General features: G+C 39.7%; 1 protein-coding gene and 1 long non-coding RNA gene across 6 annotated transcripts in view; both read left to right on the plus strand.

Annotated features, from left to right (window-relative positions):
- The window catches only part of LOC118391222 (protein POF1B-like), a 43,148-nt gene that overhangs the window by 25,999 nt on the left and 2,210 nt on the right, over positions 1-14,939 (plus strand). For 3 of the 5 annotated variants that reach the window (XM_035782386.2, XM_035782387.2, XM_035782391.2), the window contains exons 3-12: positions 2,854-3,062; positions 5,007-5,040; positions 6,496-6,576; positions 6,726-6,818; positions 7,313-7,426; positions 7,577-7,729; positions 7,903-8,022; positions 13,985-14,113; positions 14,531-14,601; positions 14,786-14,903. In XM_035782386.2, the coding sequence (XP_035638279.1) occupies positions 2,854-3,062; positions 5,007-5,040; positions 6,496-6,576; positions 6,726-6,818; positions 7,313-7,426; positions 7,577-7,729; positions 7,903-8,022; positions 13,985-14,113; positions 14,531-14,601; positions 14,786-14,903 (1,122 nt within the window). Of the gene's footprint in view, positions 1-2,853; positions 3,063-5,006; positions 5,041-6,495; positions 6,577-6,725; positions 6,819-7,312; positions 7,427-7,576; positions 7,730-7,902; positions 8,023-13,984; positions 14,114-14,530; positions 14,602-14,785; positions 14,918-14,939 lie in introns of all 5 variants that reach the window. The other 2 variants (XM_035782389.2, XM_035782388.2) reach the window with 1 other exon arrangement.
- On the plus strand, positions 3,400-4,895 carry LOC127906312 (uncharacterized). The gene is made up of 3 exons (XR_008060861.1): positions 3,400-3,616; positions 3,651-3,693; positions 3,849-4,895. It is a non-coding gene; the product is annotated as an uncharacterized LOC127906312 (long non-coding RNA).

Raw genomic sequence — 14,939 nt, forward strand, 5'->3', positions numbered from 1 at the left:
ATTATTATTATGTTTATTATTTCACCTTTATTTAACCAGGTAGGCTAGTTGAGAACAAGTTCTCATTTACAACTGTGACCTGGCCAAGATAAAGCAAAGCAGTGTGACACAAACAACAACACAGAGTTACACATGGAATAAACAAACATACAGTCAATAATACAATAGAGAAAGTCTATGTACAGTGTGTGCAAATGAGGTAGGATAAGGGGGGGAAGCAATAAATAGGCCATAGTGGCAAAATTATTAAAGCATGGCAAATTAAACACTTGGGTGATAGATGTGCAGAAGATGTGCAAGTAGCGATACTGGGGTGCAAAGGAGCAAAATAAAATAAATAACAATATGGTGATGAGGTAGTTGGATGGGCTATTTACAGATGGGCTATGTACAGGTGCCGTGATCTGTGAGCTGCTCTGACAGCTGGTGCTTAAAGCTAGTGAGGGAGATATAAGTCTCCAGCTACAGTGATTTTTGCAGTTCGTTCCAGTCATTGTCAGCAGAGAACTGGAAGGAAAGGTGGCCGAAGGAGGAATTGGCTTTGGGGGTGACCAGTGAAATATACCTCCTGGAGCGAGTGCTGCGGGTGGGTGCCTCTATGGTGACCAGTGAGCTGAGATAAGGCAGGGCTTTATCTAGCAAAGACTTATAGATGACCTGGAGCCAGTGGGTTTGGCGACGGATATGAAGCGAGGGCCAGCCAATGAGAGCATACAGGTCGCAGTGTTGGGTAGTAAATGGGGCTTTGGTGACAAAACGGATGGCACTGTGATAGACCGCATCCAATTTGCTGAGTATAGTGTTGGAGGCTAATTAAGTCAAGGATTGGTAGGTTAGTCTGTTTTACTCGGGTATGTTTGGCAGCATGGGTGAAGGATGCTTTGTTGCGAAATAGGAAGCCGATTCTAGATGTAATTTTGGATTGTAGATGCTTCATGTGAGTCTGGAAGGAGAGTTTACAGTCTAACCAGACACCTAGGTATTTGTCGTTGTCCACATATTCTAAGTCAGAACCGTCCAGAGTAGTGATGCTGGACGGGTAGGTAGGTGTGGGCAGCGATCGGTTGAAGAGCATGCATTTAGTTTTGCTTGCATTTAAGAGCAGTTGGAGGCCATGGAAGGAGAGTTGTATGGAGTTGTATTGAAGCTCGTCTGGAGGTTAGTTAACACAACGTCCAAAGAAGGGCCAGAAGTATACAGAATGGTGTCGTCTGCGTAGAGGTGGATCAGAGAATCACCAGCAGCAAGAGCAACATCATTGATGTATACAGAGAAAAGAGTCGGCCTGAGGATTGAACCCTGTGGCACCCCCATAGAGACTGCCAGAGGTCTGGACAACAGGCCCTCCGATTTGACACACTGAACTCTGTCTGAGAAGTAGTTGGTGAACCAGGCGAGGCAGTCATTTGAGAAACCAAGGCTGTTGAGTCTGCTGATAAGAATGTGGTGATTGACAGAGTTAAAAGCCTTGGCCAGGTCGATGAATACAGCTGCGCAATATTGTATTTTATCAATGGCGGTTATGATATAATTTAGGACCTTGAGCGTGGCTGAGGTGCACCCATGACCAGCTCGGAAACCATATTGCATAGCGGAGAAGGTACAGTGGGATTCTTAATGGTCGGTGATCTGTTTGTTAACTTTTCTTTCGAAGACCTTAGAAAGGCAGGATAGGATAGATATAGGTCTATAGTTTGGGTCTCGAGTGTCTCCCTCTTTGAAGAGGGGGATGACCGCGGCAGCTATTAAGCTATTGCCTACAATAGACGGGCCCTATCTATTGATTGTCCTGATATAGGCCAGCCAGCCATTATGAGGCACCAGGATCCAGTCGCTGAACCAACCCTATCTCTGAGTGGATGAAGTTGAAACTGAGCCAGTGTTGTGAGAGCATGATGGTTCTTCCTGTACTGACCTGTAAAATGTAGGGGCGGCGGCTCATTCTAATATTTTGCGGTGTGGTTTGCTCACAGCTCTTTTTGTGCAACTGTGAGTGAGAGAGTCATTCCAGTTGATCTAATCTGTTGTGTTTTGTCTTTACATATTAAATATGGCTACGGTTAGTTATGGTCTTTTGAAAGACTCCTTTAAGGCCTTGTGTCAGTTGAGGACTGTTGACAAAATCAGTGGTTCTCAATTCTCTCCTCAGGGACCCCCAGCTGTTCCAGGGCTAGCACACCTCATTCAACTTGTGAATTAACACCTATGGAATTTTAATATCGCTACCAGAAGAAAAACCCTGTTTCCTCAAAATGTTCTTTGTAGAACCTTTGAGATTAAGAACGGTTCTTTATAGAACCATTCTCAATACATTGTGCATTTTAAAGCATGCAATTCTACATAGTTTGGGGGCGGAAAGAACATTTTAAAGATAGTTTCCTGCAATTCTATTCATTTTGTCATGGGGCTGAGAGAAAATGTACCATTCTACACATTTTGCAGTGGCTCATGCCGTGTTCTTATGTGATCTGAGTGACTTAAACATTATAGCAAAATCAATTGTGGCCCCATGCCATGCCATTTTTTGCATTATAGATTCTCCCTGACTGTCTAGTTTTTATTTTGGTGAGTCGTAGTTCCCCAAAATGTACTTATTAAATCATATATTGTTCTATTATCTTTTCTACATACTTTATATCTAGTTTTAGTCATTTAAGTTTCCACTGAAAACGTTTTACCATACCGAAAATTATATGATTCAATTTGTATTTTTGGGGCAAGGAACAGTTGCATGTGTTGTATTGTAGGAAACCGACTTTCGGGTAATTGATTCAATGATTGTAGATGTCTCTCTCTTTTGCTTGTGATAGATTGATGTGTAAGATTGAACTTTTTCCCTCTCTTTTTCCTCAGGAGGTAGAAGAGGCCAGTGTGGAGGAGAGGGTGGTGGAGAGGGTGATAGAGAACGTGTCTCAGGTGAAGACAAAGTGCAAGGTGAGGGAGGTACAACCACTGGTGAAGATGGACACACGTTTCTTTGGAGAGCTGCTGGCGGAGGTTTATAGGAAGAACTGTGACATCCACACGTGCATCTCAGAACACGTGGCCAAGATACGCGGACGGTGGGTTTAGGTTTTTCAACATAAAGCCTTATTAATGTGTATGGCTTATAGCTTTGGTATAGCTTTGTTTTTCCTCCAGCACCAACCATAAAACATAACATACTAAGAAAAACAATAAGGAAGCAAATAAGGAAGCAAGACTGAAACCAAAGGGAGAAAGTACTGTAACTCCATCTCCTTCTAAACTGTAGGGGTAGTTTCGGGTGCTGGTTGAGTATTTAAATAATCAGTGTTAGCTCTGGCTCTCCTCACCTCAGTTTCACACTTGGTTCAGAATGTCACACTTGCTCTAATTCAATTTGTCATGCTAGAACATAAAATACTGTATGAGGTTTGTCAGGTTTAGGTCATAAAATACTGTATGACAAAAAAATACTGTATGAGGTTTGTCAGGTTAGGTCATAAAATACTGGATGAGGTTAGTCAGGTTAGGTCATAAAATACTGGATGAGGTTTGTCAGGTTAGGTCATAAAATACTGGATGAGGTTTGTCAGGTTAGGTCATAAAATACTGGATGAGGTTTGTCAGGTTAGGTCATAAAATACTGGATGAGGTTTGTCAGGTTAGGTCGTAAAATACTGGATGAGGTTTGTCAGGTTAGGTCATAAAATACTGGATGAGGTTTGTCAGGTTAGGTCATAAAATACTGTATGAGGTTTGTCAGGTTAGGTCATAAAATACTGTATGAGGTTTGTCAGGTTTAGGTCATAAAATACTGTATGACAAAAAAATACTGTATGAGGTTTGTCAGGTTAGGTCATAAAATACTTGATGAGGTTAGTCAGGTTAGGTCATAAAATACTGGATGAGGTTTGTCAGGTTAGGTCATAAAATACTGGATGAGGTTTGTCAGGTTAGGTCATAAAATACTGGATGAGGTTTGTCAGGTTAGGTCATAAAATACTGGATGAGGTTTGTCAGGTTAGGTCGTAAAATACTGGATGAGGTTTGTCAGGTTAGGTCATAAAATACTGGATGAGGTTTGTCAGGTTAGGTCATAAAATACTGTATGAGGTTTGTCAGGTTAGGTCATAAAATACTGTATGAGGTTTGTCAGGTTAGGTCATAAAATACTGTATGCGGTTTGTCAGGTTAGGTCATAAAATACTGGATGAGGTTTGTCAGGTTAGGTCATAAAATACTGGATGAGGTTTGTCACGTTAGGTCATAAAATACTGGATGAGGTTTGTCAGGTTAGGTCATAAAATACTGGATGAGGTTTGTCAGGTTAGGTCATAAAATACTGTATGAGGTTTGTCAGGTTAGGTCATAAAATACTGTATGCGGTTTGTCAGGTTAGGTCATAAAATACTGGATGAGGTTTGTCAGGTTAGGTCATAAAATACTGGATGAGGTTTGAGGCGCAGGCACTGCTACTCTGTAACCCATAGAGACTACAGTATTGGTGGAATATAACGCGCCTGGGGCCATTAAAGAACATGCTCTAGTAGTCAGAGTCAACACATTTTACATAAACTTTCTAGACTCACTAGCTAGGCCATATAATATGTATAGTAACACTGTGGAATGCACAACTCCCTAATGGTTTTGGGGATAATCTGCTCAGCAACAATGTTTCCCAAGGAGTCCCTTAATTACAACCGTCAGTCAGACCTCTCTCTTTCTCTAGACTCTGTTTACTCATAGTACCTGTGATTCACTGAGCAAACACACCCCTCTGTTTCCCTGTCCTGCATCCATGTGAACCTGTGTAGAGACACAGCAATGATTTATAGACCAGTCTGATTAGAATTAGACTAAGTGTGTGTGTGTGTGTGTGTGTGTGTGTGTGTGTGTGTGTGTGTGTGTGTGTGTGTGTGTGTGTGTGTGTGTGTGTGTGTGTGTGTGTGTGTGTGTGTGTGTGTGTGTGTGTGTGTGTGTGTGTGTGCGTGCCTCATGACCTGTCATGTTCTTTAGTGTTTACCTTTCCATCTCTCTCCCAGGAAACACCTCCTGGACCCCAGCAACGACTACAAGGTACAGCAGGGAGGGAGAGGCGGCTACCATGATGGTTTTACACAGTACATCTTATAAGTCTTGTACCGTCCGGTTTAAACAGTTACAGTGCATTCTGAAAGTATTCAGACCACGTTACAGCCTTATTCTCTAATCAATCTACAAACAATACCCCATAATGACAAAGTATAAACAGGTTTAGAGTTTTGGTGTGAAAATGTATAAAAAAATATTTTAAAAATAAATATGACATTTACATAAGTATTCAGAACCTTTACTCAGTACTTTGTTGAAGCACCTTTAGCAACGATTTCAGCCTTGAGTCTTCTTGGGTATGACGCTACAAGCGTGGCACACCCGTATTTTGGGAGTTTTTCCCATTCTCTGCAGATCCTCTCAAGCTCTGTCAGGTTGGATGGGGAGCGTCACTGCACAGCTATTTTCAGGTCTCTCCAGAGATGTTAGATCTGGTTCAAGTCCAGGCTCTGGCTGGGCCACGCAAGGACATTCAGAGACTTGTCCAGAAGCCACTCCTGCGTTGTCTTCGCTGTGTGCTTAGGGTCGTTGCCCTGTTGGAAGGTGAACCTTCGCCTCAGTCTGAGGTCTTGGGCGCTCTGGAGCAGCTTTTCATCAAGGTTCTTTCTGTACTTTGCTGCATTCATCTTTCCCTCGATCCTGACTAGTCTCCCAGTTCGTGCCACTGAAAAACATCCCCACAGCATGATGCTGCCACCACCATAGGGATGGTGGCAGATTTCCTCCAGACGTGACGCTTGGCATTCAGGCCAAAGAGTTCCATCTTGGTTTCATCAGACCAGAGAATCTTGTTTCTCATGGTCTGAGGTCCTATAGGTGCCCTTTCGGGAAACTAGAAGTGGGCTGTCGTGCCTTTTACTGAGGAGTGGCTTCCGTTTGGCAACTCTACCGTAAAGGCCTGATTGGTAGAGTGCTGCAGAGATGGTTGTCCTTCTGGAATGTTCTCCCATCTCCACAGAGGAACTCTGGAGCTCTGTCAGAGTGACCATCGGGTTCTTGGTCACCTCGCTGACCAAGAACCTTCTCCCCCGATTGCTCAGTTTGGCCGGGCGGCTAGCGCTAAGAGTCTTGGTCTTGGTGGTTCTAAACTTCTCCCTTTTAAGAATGATGGAGGTCAACTTTGAGTCTTATAGCAAAGTGTCTGAATACTTATGTAAATAAGGTATTTCTGTTTTTTTAATGATTTTAAATGTGCTATTATGCAGTGTTATGCGTAGATTGAGGAGGATAAATATTTATTTGATCCATTTCAAATAAGCCTGTAACGTAACAAAATTTGTAAAAAGGGAAGGAATCTGAATACATTTTGAATGCAGTAGGGAAAAGCAAAATGGTTTTATTAGTAACTTCATTTTCTCACTAGGCGCTCAAAGTGCTCTTTAGAAGAAGGTAACCATTCGAAACATGAAAGACTAAACGTGTGTGTGTGTATTTGTCCAGATGGAGAGAGAGGACATCGAGGACTTGATCCCCAAAGGAGCATCTGAACTGACCAAACAGCAGATCCGTTACCTGCTGCAGGTAACACCTGTTTCTATTGGCTGTTTAACATTGTTCTCCCAGAACATTCCCTCTCTGTGTTTCCCTCTATTAATCACTTTCTCCCGTCACTCTTGTTTTTCTCACATATCTTCTCTGACCTCCTCTCCCTCTCTCTCATGCTCTCTCAGACCCGTATGACAGCTGACAAGACAATGCGTCTCCTGCTGACCACCTTCAGCAGCCTGAGGGAGGAGCTGATCCACATGTCAGAGGACCTGAGGGTAAGACCTGGGGCGTGGGCCCCTAAAGTAGCCTCTAATGGCTCTTTTCTAAACTGTCCCATTGAAATATACATGTTGGTAGTCTTACAGAGTATTACTGCGTCTGTCTCTGTTAATGATTTATAAATGCACTAGAATCGGTGGTTCCCATCCTTTTTCGGTTACTGTACCACCAACTGTTTTTTGCTCTACCCGGAGTACCCCTGAAGTTCCCCCTCACAGGGTATTTTACCAGTAAGCCTATGGTGTCATGGGTCTTCTCAAGTACCCCCTATGGATAGGCCAAGTATCCCCAGAGGTACCCCTGGTTTGGAACCACTGCGCTAGATGACTGACAGGGGACGCTGTTACTTTTAAATTAAATTCTGTGAGCTAAACATTAAAATGTACAAATGTATAAAACCATTTTCCTTAAAGTATAACTTTTTTGAAAGTACTAATGTTACTATCTTCACGACAACAAACGTTGGTCTCGTTGGTCTCTGTTCTCCCAGCGTCTGGAGAGTGAGAAGGAGACCCTGGAGAGAGACTTAAGCTTCAAGGCTGACCAGGCTGAGCAGTATGACCGCCTCCTAGAGGCTGTACGAGAGAACAACAGACAGCTACAGGTGTGTGTTGGGGGAGTTTGTTTGTGTGTGTCTTCCACTGTGTGTTGCTTGTGTGGGTTTGCCTGTGTGTACACCTCCTCTGCACTGTATGTTAGTGCAATGTGTGTATACAGTATATGTGTGAGCAACTCTGTCCATCCATCCATATAGATATCTCTGAAGGAGAGCAGCTCCAGCCAGCGCACCCTGGAGACTCAGATCCTGAGCAGCCACAGTACAGACTCAGGCAGGGAGTTCCGCATCAGAGAACTGGAGGGCAGCTACCGAGCCCTGGAGAAGGAGAACGAGATGCTCAAACAGAAGGTACTCTCACTTTACTCTCCATCTCTGACTCTAACCCTCACTTCAGAGCTAGAATAAACTCACCAATTCTTCCTGCCCATGATTACTTAACTATAGTTTCTGACTGTAGAATTATTCTCATAGAACCAACTTCCGTAACTAACTTGTCTCTCTCTGCATCTGTTTTCATCCAGCTGGCCGGTCAGTGCAGCAGTAGCACCATTCAGTTTAAGACAGAGGAGCTGTCACGTCAGTACTCGGAGCAGCTAGCTGCTCTGCGCCAGGAGAAGGACAAGGAACTGCAGAGCCTCAGGGTAAGAAGCCTACAGAAATGTATGGATACAGGGTTGGGCTTTTCTGCACAGTTGGAGGTAGTGTAGCAGTACTGACTGTACTTGTGGGCAGAAATATTATATAGTGTTATACTGACTATGGATATATAGTGTTATACTGACTATGGGTATATAGTTTTACACTGACTATGGGTATATAGTGTTACACTGACTGGGTATATAGTGTTATACTGACGATGGGTATATAGTGTTATACTGACTATGGCTATATAGTGTCTTACTGACTATGGGTATATAGTGTTAAACTGAGTATGGGTATATAGTGTCTTACTGACTATGGGTATATAGTGTTATACTGACTATGGGTATATAGTGTTATACTGACTATGGGTATATAGTTTTACACTGACTATGGGTATATAGTGTCTTACTGACTATGGGTATATAGTGTTAAACTGAGTATGGGTATATAGTGTCTTACTGACTATGGGTATATAGTGTTATACTGACTATGGGTATATAGTGTTATACTGACTATGGGTATATAGTGTTATACTGACTATGGGTATATAGTGTTACACTGACTATGGGTATATGGTGTTATACTGACTATGGGTATATAGTGTTACACTGACTATGGGTATATAGTGTTACACTGACTATGGGTATATGGTGTTATACTGACTATGGGTATATAGTGTTATACTGACTATGGGTATATAGTGTTCGACTGACTATGGGTATATAGTGTTATACTGACTATGGGTATATAGTGTTATACTGACTATGGGTATATAGTGTTCGACTGACTATGGGTATATAGTGTTATACTGACTATGGGTATATGGTGTTATACTGACTATGGGTATATAGTGTTATACTGACTATGGGTATATAGTGTTACACTGAATATGGGTATATGGTGTTATACTGACTATGGGTATATAGTGTTATACTGACTATGGGTATATAGTGTTATACTGACTATGGGTATATAGTGTTATACTGACTATGGGTATATAGTGTTACACTGACTATCGGTATATAGTGTTATACTGACTATGGGTATATAGTGTTACACTGACTATGGGTATATAGTGTTACACTGACTATGGGAATATAGTGTTACACTGACTATGGGAATATAGTGTCTTACTGGCTATGGGTATATAGTGTTATACTGACTATGGGTATATAGTGTTATACTGACAATGGGTATATAGTGTTAAACTGACTATTTGTATATAGTGTTATACTGACTATGGGTATATAGTGTTATACTGACTATGGGTATATAGTGTCTTACTGACGATGGGTATATAGTGTTACACTGACTATCGGTATATAGTGTTATACTGACTATGGGTATATAGTGTTATACTGACTATGGGTATATAGTGTTATACTGACTATGGGTATATAGTGTTATACTGACTATGGGTATATAGTGTTACACTGACTATCGGTATATAGTGTTATACTGACTATGGGTATATAGTGTTATACTGACTATGGGTATATAGTGTTACACTGACTATGGGTATATGGTGTTATACTGACTATGGGTATATAGTGTTATACTGACTATGGGTATATAGTGTTACACTGACTATGGGTATATAGTGTTATACTGACTATGGGTATATAGTGTTATACTGACTATGGGTATATAGTGTTATACTGACTATGGGTATATAGTGTTACACTGACTATGGTTATATAGTGTTACACTGACTATGGGAATATAGTGTTACACTGACTATGGGAATATAGTGTCTTACTGGCTATGGGTATATAGTGTTATACTGACTATGGGTATATAGTGTTATACTGACAATGGGTATATAGTGTTAAACTGACTATCGTTATTTGTATATAGTGTTATACTGACTATGGGTATATAGTGTTATACTGACTATGGGTATATAGTGTCTTACTGACGATGGGTATATAGTGTTACACTGACTATCGGTATATAGTGTTATACTGACTATGGGTATATAGTGTTATACTGACTATGGGTATATAGTGTTATACTGACTATGGGTATATAGTGTTACACTGACTATCGGTATATAGTGTTATACTGACTATGGGTATATAGTGTTATACTGACTATGGGTATATAGTGTTACACTGACTATGGGTATATAGTGTTATACTGACTATGGGTATATAGTGTTATACTGACTATGGGTATATAGTGTTATACTGACTATGGGTATATAGTGTTATACTGACTATGGGTATATAGTGTCTTACTGACGATGGGTATATAGTGTTACACTGACTATCGGTATATAGTGTTACACTGACTATGGGTATATAGTGTTATACTGACTATGGGTATATAGTGTTATACTGACTATGGGTATATAGTGTTATACTGACTATGGGTATATAGTGTCTTACTGACTATCGGTATATAGTGTTACACTGACTATCGGTATATAGTGTTATACTGACTATGGGTATATAGTGTTACACTGACTATGGGTATATAGTGTTATACTGACTATGGGTATATAGTGTTATACTGACTATGGGTATATAGTGTTATACTGACTATGGGTATATAGTGTTACACTGACTATGGGTATATAGTGTTATACTGACTATGGGTATATAGTGTTACACTGACTATGGGTATATAGTGTTATACTGACTATGGGTATATAGTGTTATACTGACTATGGGTATATAGTGTTATACTGACTATGGGTATATAGTGTTACACTGACTATCGGTATATAGTGTTATACTGACTATGGGTATATAGTGTTACACTGACTATGGGTATATAGTGTTATACTGACTATGGGTATATAGTGTTATACTGACTATGGGTATATAGTGTTATACTGACTATGGGTATATAGTGTTACACTGACTATCGGTATATAGTGTTATACTGACTATGGGTATATAGTGTTACACTGACTATGGGTATATAGTGTTATACTGACTATGGGTATATAGTGTTATACTGACTATGGGTATATAGTGTTATACTGACTATGGGTATATAGTGTTACACTGACTATGGGTATATAGTGTTATACTGACTATGGGTATATAGTGTTACACTGACTATGGGTATATAGTGTTATACTGACTATGGGTATATAGTGTTATACTGACTATGGGTATATAGTGTTATACTGACTATGGGTATATAGTGTTACACTGACTATGGGTATATAGTGTTATACTGACTATGGGTATATAGTGTTACACTGACTATGGGTATATAGTGTTATACTGACTATGGGTATATAGTGTTATACTGACTATGGGTATATAGTGTCTTACTGACGATGGGTATATAGTGTTACACTGACTATCGGTATATAGTGTTATACTGACTATGGGTATATAGTGTTATACTGACTATGGGTATATAGTGTCTTACTGACTATGGGTATATAGTGTTAAACTGAGTATGGGTATATAGTGTTATACTGACTATGGGTATATAGTGTTATACTGACTATGGGTATATAGTGTCTTACTGACGATGGGTATATAGTGTTATACTGACTATGGGTATATAGTGTTATACTGACTATGGGTATATAGTGTTATACTGAATATGGGTATATAGTGTTATACTGACTATGGGTATATAGTGTTACACTGACTATGGGTATATAGTGTTATACTGACTATGGGTATATAGTGTTATACTGACTATGGGTATATAGTGTTACACTGACTATCGGTATATAGTGTTATACTGACTATGGGTATATAGTGTTATACTGACTATGGGTATATAGTGTCTTACTGACTATGGGTATATAGTGTTAAACTGAGTATGGGTATATAGTGTTATACTGACTATGGGTATATAGTGTTATACTGACTATGGGTATATAGTGTCTTACTGACGATGGGTATATAGTGTTACACTGACTATCGGTATATAGTGTTATACTGACTATGGGTATATAGTGTTATACTGACTATGGGTATATAGTGTTATACTGACTATGGGTATATAGTGTTATACTGACTATGGGTATATAGTGTTACACTGACTATCGGTATATAGTGTTATACTGACTATGGGTATATAGTGTTATACTGACTATGGGTATATAGTGTCTTACTGACGATGGGTATATAGTGTTACACTGACTATCGGTATATAGTGTTATACTGACTATGGGTATATAGTGTTATACTGACTATGGGTATATAGTGTCTTACTGACTATGGGTATATAGTGTTAAACTGAGTATGGGTATATAGTGTCTTACTGACTATGGGTATATAGTGTTATACTGACTATGGGTATATAGTGTTATACTGACTATGGGTATATAGTGTTACACTGACTGGGTATATAGTGTTACACTGACTATGGGAATATAGTGTCTTACTGGCTATGGGTATATAGTGTTATACTGACTATGGGTATATAGTGTCTTACTGACTATGGGTATATAGTGTTATACTGACTATGGGTATATAGTGTTATACTGACTATGGGTATATAGTGTCTTACTGACTATGGGTATATAGTGTTACACTGACTATGGGTATATAGTGTCTTACTGACTATGGGTATATAGTGTTATACTGACTATGGGTATATAGTGTTATACTGACTATGGGTATATAGTGTTACACTGACTGGGTATATAGTGTTACACTGACTATGGGAATATAGTGTCTTACTGGCTATGGGTATATAGTGTTATACTGACAATGGGTATATAGTGTCTTACTGACTATGGGTATATAGTGTTATACTGACTATGGGTATATAGTGTTATACTGACTATGGGTATATAGTGTTATACTGACTATGGGTATATAGTGTTATACTGACTATGGGTATGGGTATATAGTGTTATACTGTGACTCTATATACTGACTATGGGTATACTGACTATGTGTTATACTGACTATGGGTATATAGTGTTATACTGACTGACTATGGGTATATAGTGTTACACTGACTATGGGTATATAGTGTTATACTGACTATGGGTATATAGTGTTATACTGACTATGGGTATATAGTGTTATACTGAGTATGGGTATATAGTGTTATACTGACTATGGTTATATAGTGTTATACTGACTATGGGTATATAGTGTTATACTGACTATGGGTATATAGTGTTACTGACTATGGGTATATAGTGTTATACTGACTATGGGTATATAGTGTTACACTGACTATGGGTATATAGTGTTATACTGACTATGGGTATATAGTGTTATACTGACTATGGGTATATAGTGTTATACTGACTATGGGTATATAGTGTTATACTGACTATGGGTATATAGTGTTAGTATGGACTTATATAGTGTTATACTGACTATGGGTATATAGTGTTATACTGACTATGGGTATATAGTGTTATACTGACTATGGGTATATAGTGTCTTACTGACTATTATGTTACTGACTATGGGTATATAGTGTTATACTGACTATGGGTATATAGTGTTATACTGACTATGGGTATATAGTGTCTTACTGACTATGGGTATATAGTGTTATACTGACTATGGGTATATAGTGTTACACTGACTATGGGTATATAGTGTTATACTGACTATGGGTATATAGTGTTATACTGACTATGGGTATATAGTGTTATACTGACTATGGGTATATAGTGTTATACTGACTATGGGTATATAGTGTTATACTGACTATGGGTATATAGTGTTATACTGACTATGGGTATATAGTGTTATACTGACTATGGGTATATAGTATTATACTGACTATGGGTATATAGTGTTACACTGACTATGGGTATATAGTGTTATACTGACTATGGGTATATAGTATTATACTGACTATGGGTATATAGTGTTACACTGACTATGGGTATATAGTGTTATACTGACTATGGGTATGTAGTTTTATACTGACTATGGGTATATAGTGTTACACTGACTATGGGTATGTAGTTTTATACTATGTGTGTCTCTGACTATCTGTGTGTCTGTCCAGACCCAGCTGACACGGATCACCACGGAGTACACCACGGAGAGATCAGGTGACAAGAGCCTGCAGCTCCGCATCACACAGCTGCTGACAACACTGGAGCAGCGGGAGATCGTCATCAAACGTCAGGAAGAGGTCAGGGGTCTTAGTTACTGGTCACTGTTCAGCCTTTAGGCACAGATCTTGGATCAGATCTAAAAAAAAAAGTCAAACAAGATTTGTATGTATTGCCTTACTTAAATCCCCTGAAGAGAACCAAACTAACCCAACAGGTATGGATTAGGAAAAAAACCTTGCTTTTAGGGTCTTTCATCTCATTTGTTCCCATAATCAAGTTATGGGTTTTGGTCCGGCCAGTCTGACTACATTCTCTCACAGTATTTGTGTTAACGTGGCTCGGAGGGTTCTTTTAATTTCACCTTAGGAATGTGTTTATCTGGCACGCTTGTACACCTTTAGCTACATCATTAACACCTGTTTTACAGCACAGGCCTACTTCCTCCTCCCTTCTTATTCATATCAGACCTCCCATTTCTGACCTTTAACCACCAGGAGATCTGGCGGCTGCAGCAGAAGAAGAGCGACAGTGCCAAGAATGTCACCACAACCACTATCACCAAAAGGTCAGCCCCCCACAACACCATGAGCCTATTTTATGGGGAATATTTGGAAGAAGCTCCCCTAAAATGGGTTAATGTAATTTAGGATGCCTAGTGTGATGTTTCCCAAAACAGGATTTTGTACTGGTATACAGTAAGTACATAACCAACCAGTATGCGGTCCTTACTGTGTATAACTGATTTGTAGGTACAGTAACCAGTACCCCCTCCTGGGCCTGCTGAGTGATGACTTCCAATCTTCATTGCCCGTCAAGGATGCCAAGACCATCGTCATCGAGAGCCGGACAGGGGAGATTATCAAACAGGTAGAGTAGAGCAGGTAAGAAGTATAAGCTAGACTG

This window comes from Oncorhynchus keta, chromosome 12 (genome assembly GCF_023373465.1).
Source record: "Oncorhynchus keta strain PuntledgeMale-10-30-2019 chromosome 12, Oket_V2, whole genome shotgun sequence".
Classification (NCBI taxonomy): domain Eukaryota; kingdom Metazoa; phylum Chordata; class Actinopteri; order Salmoniformes; family Salmonidae; genus Oncorhynchus; species Oncorhynchus keta.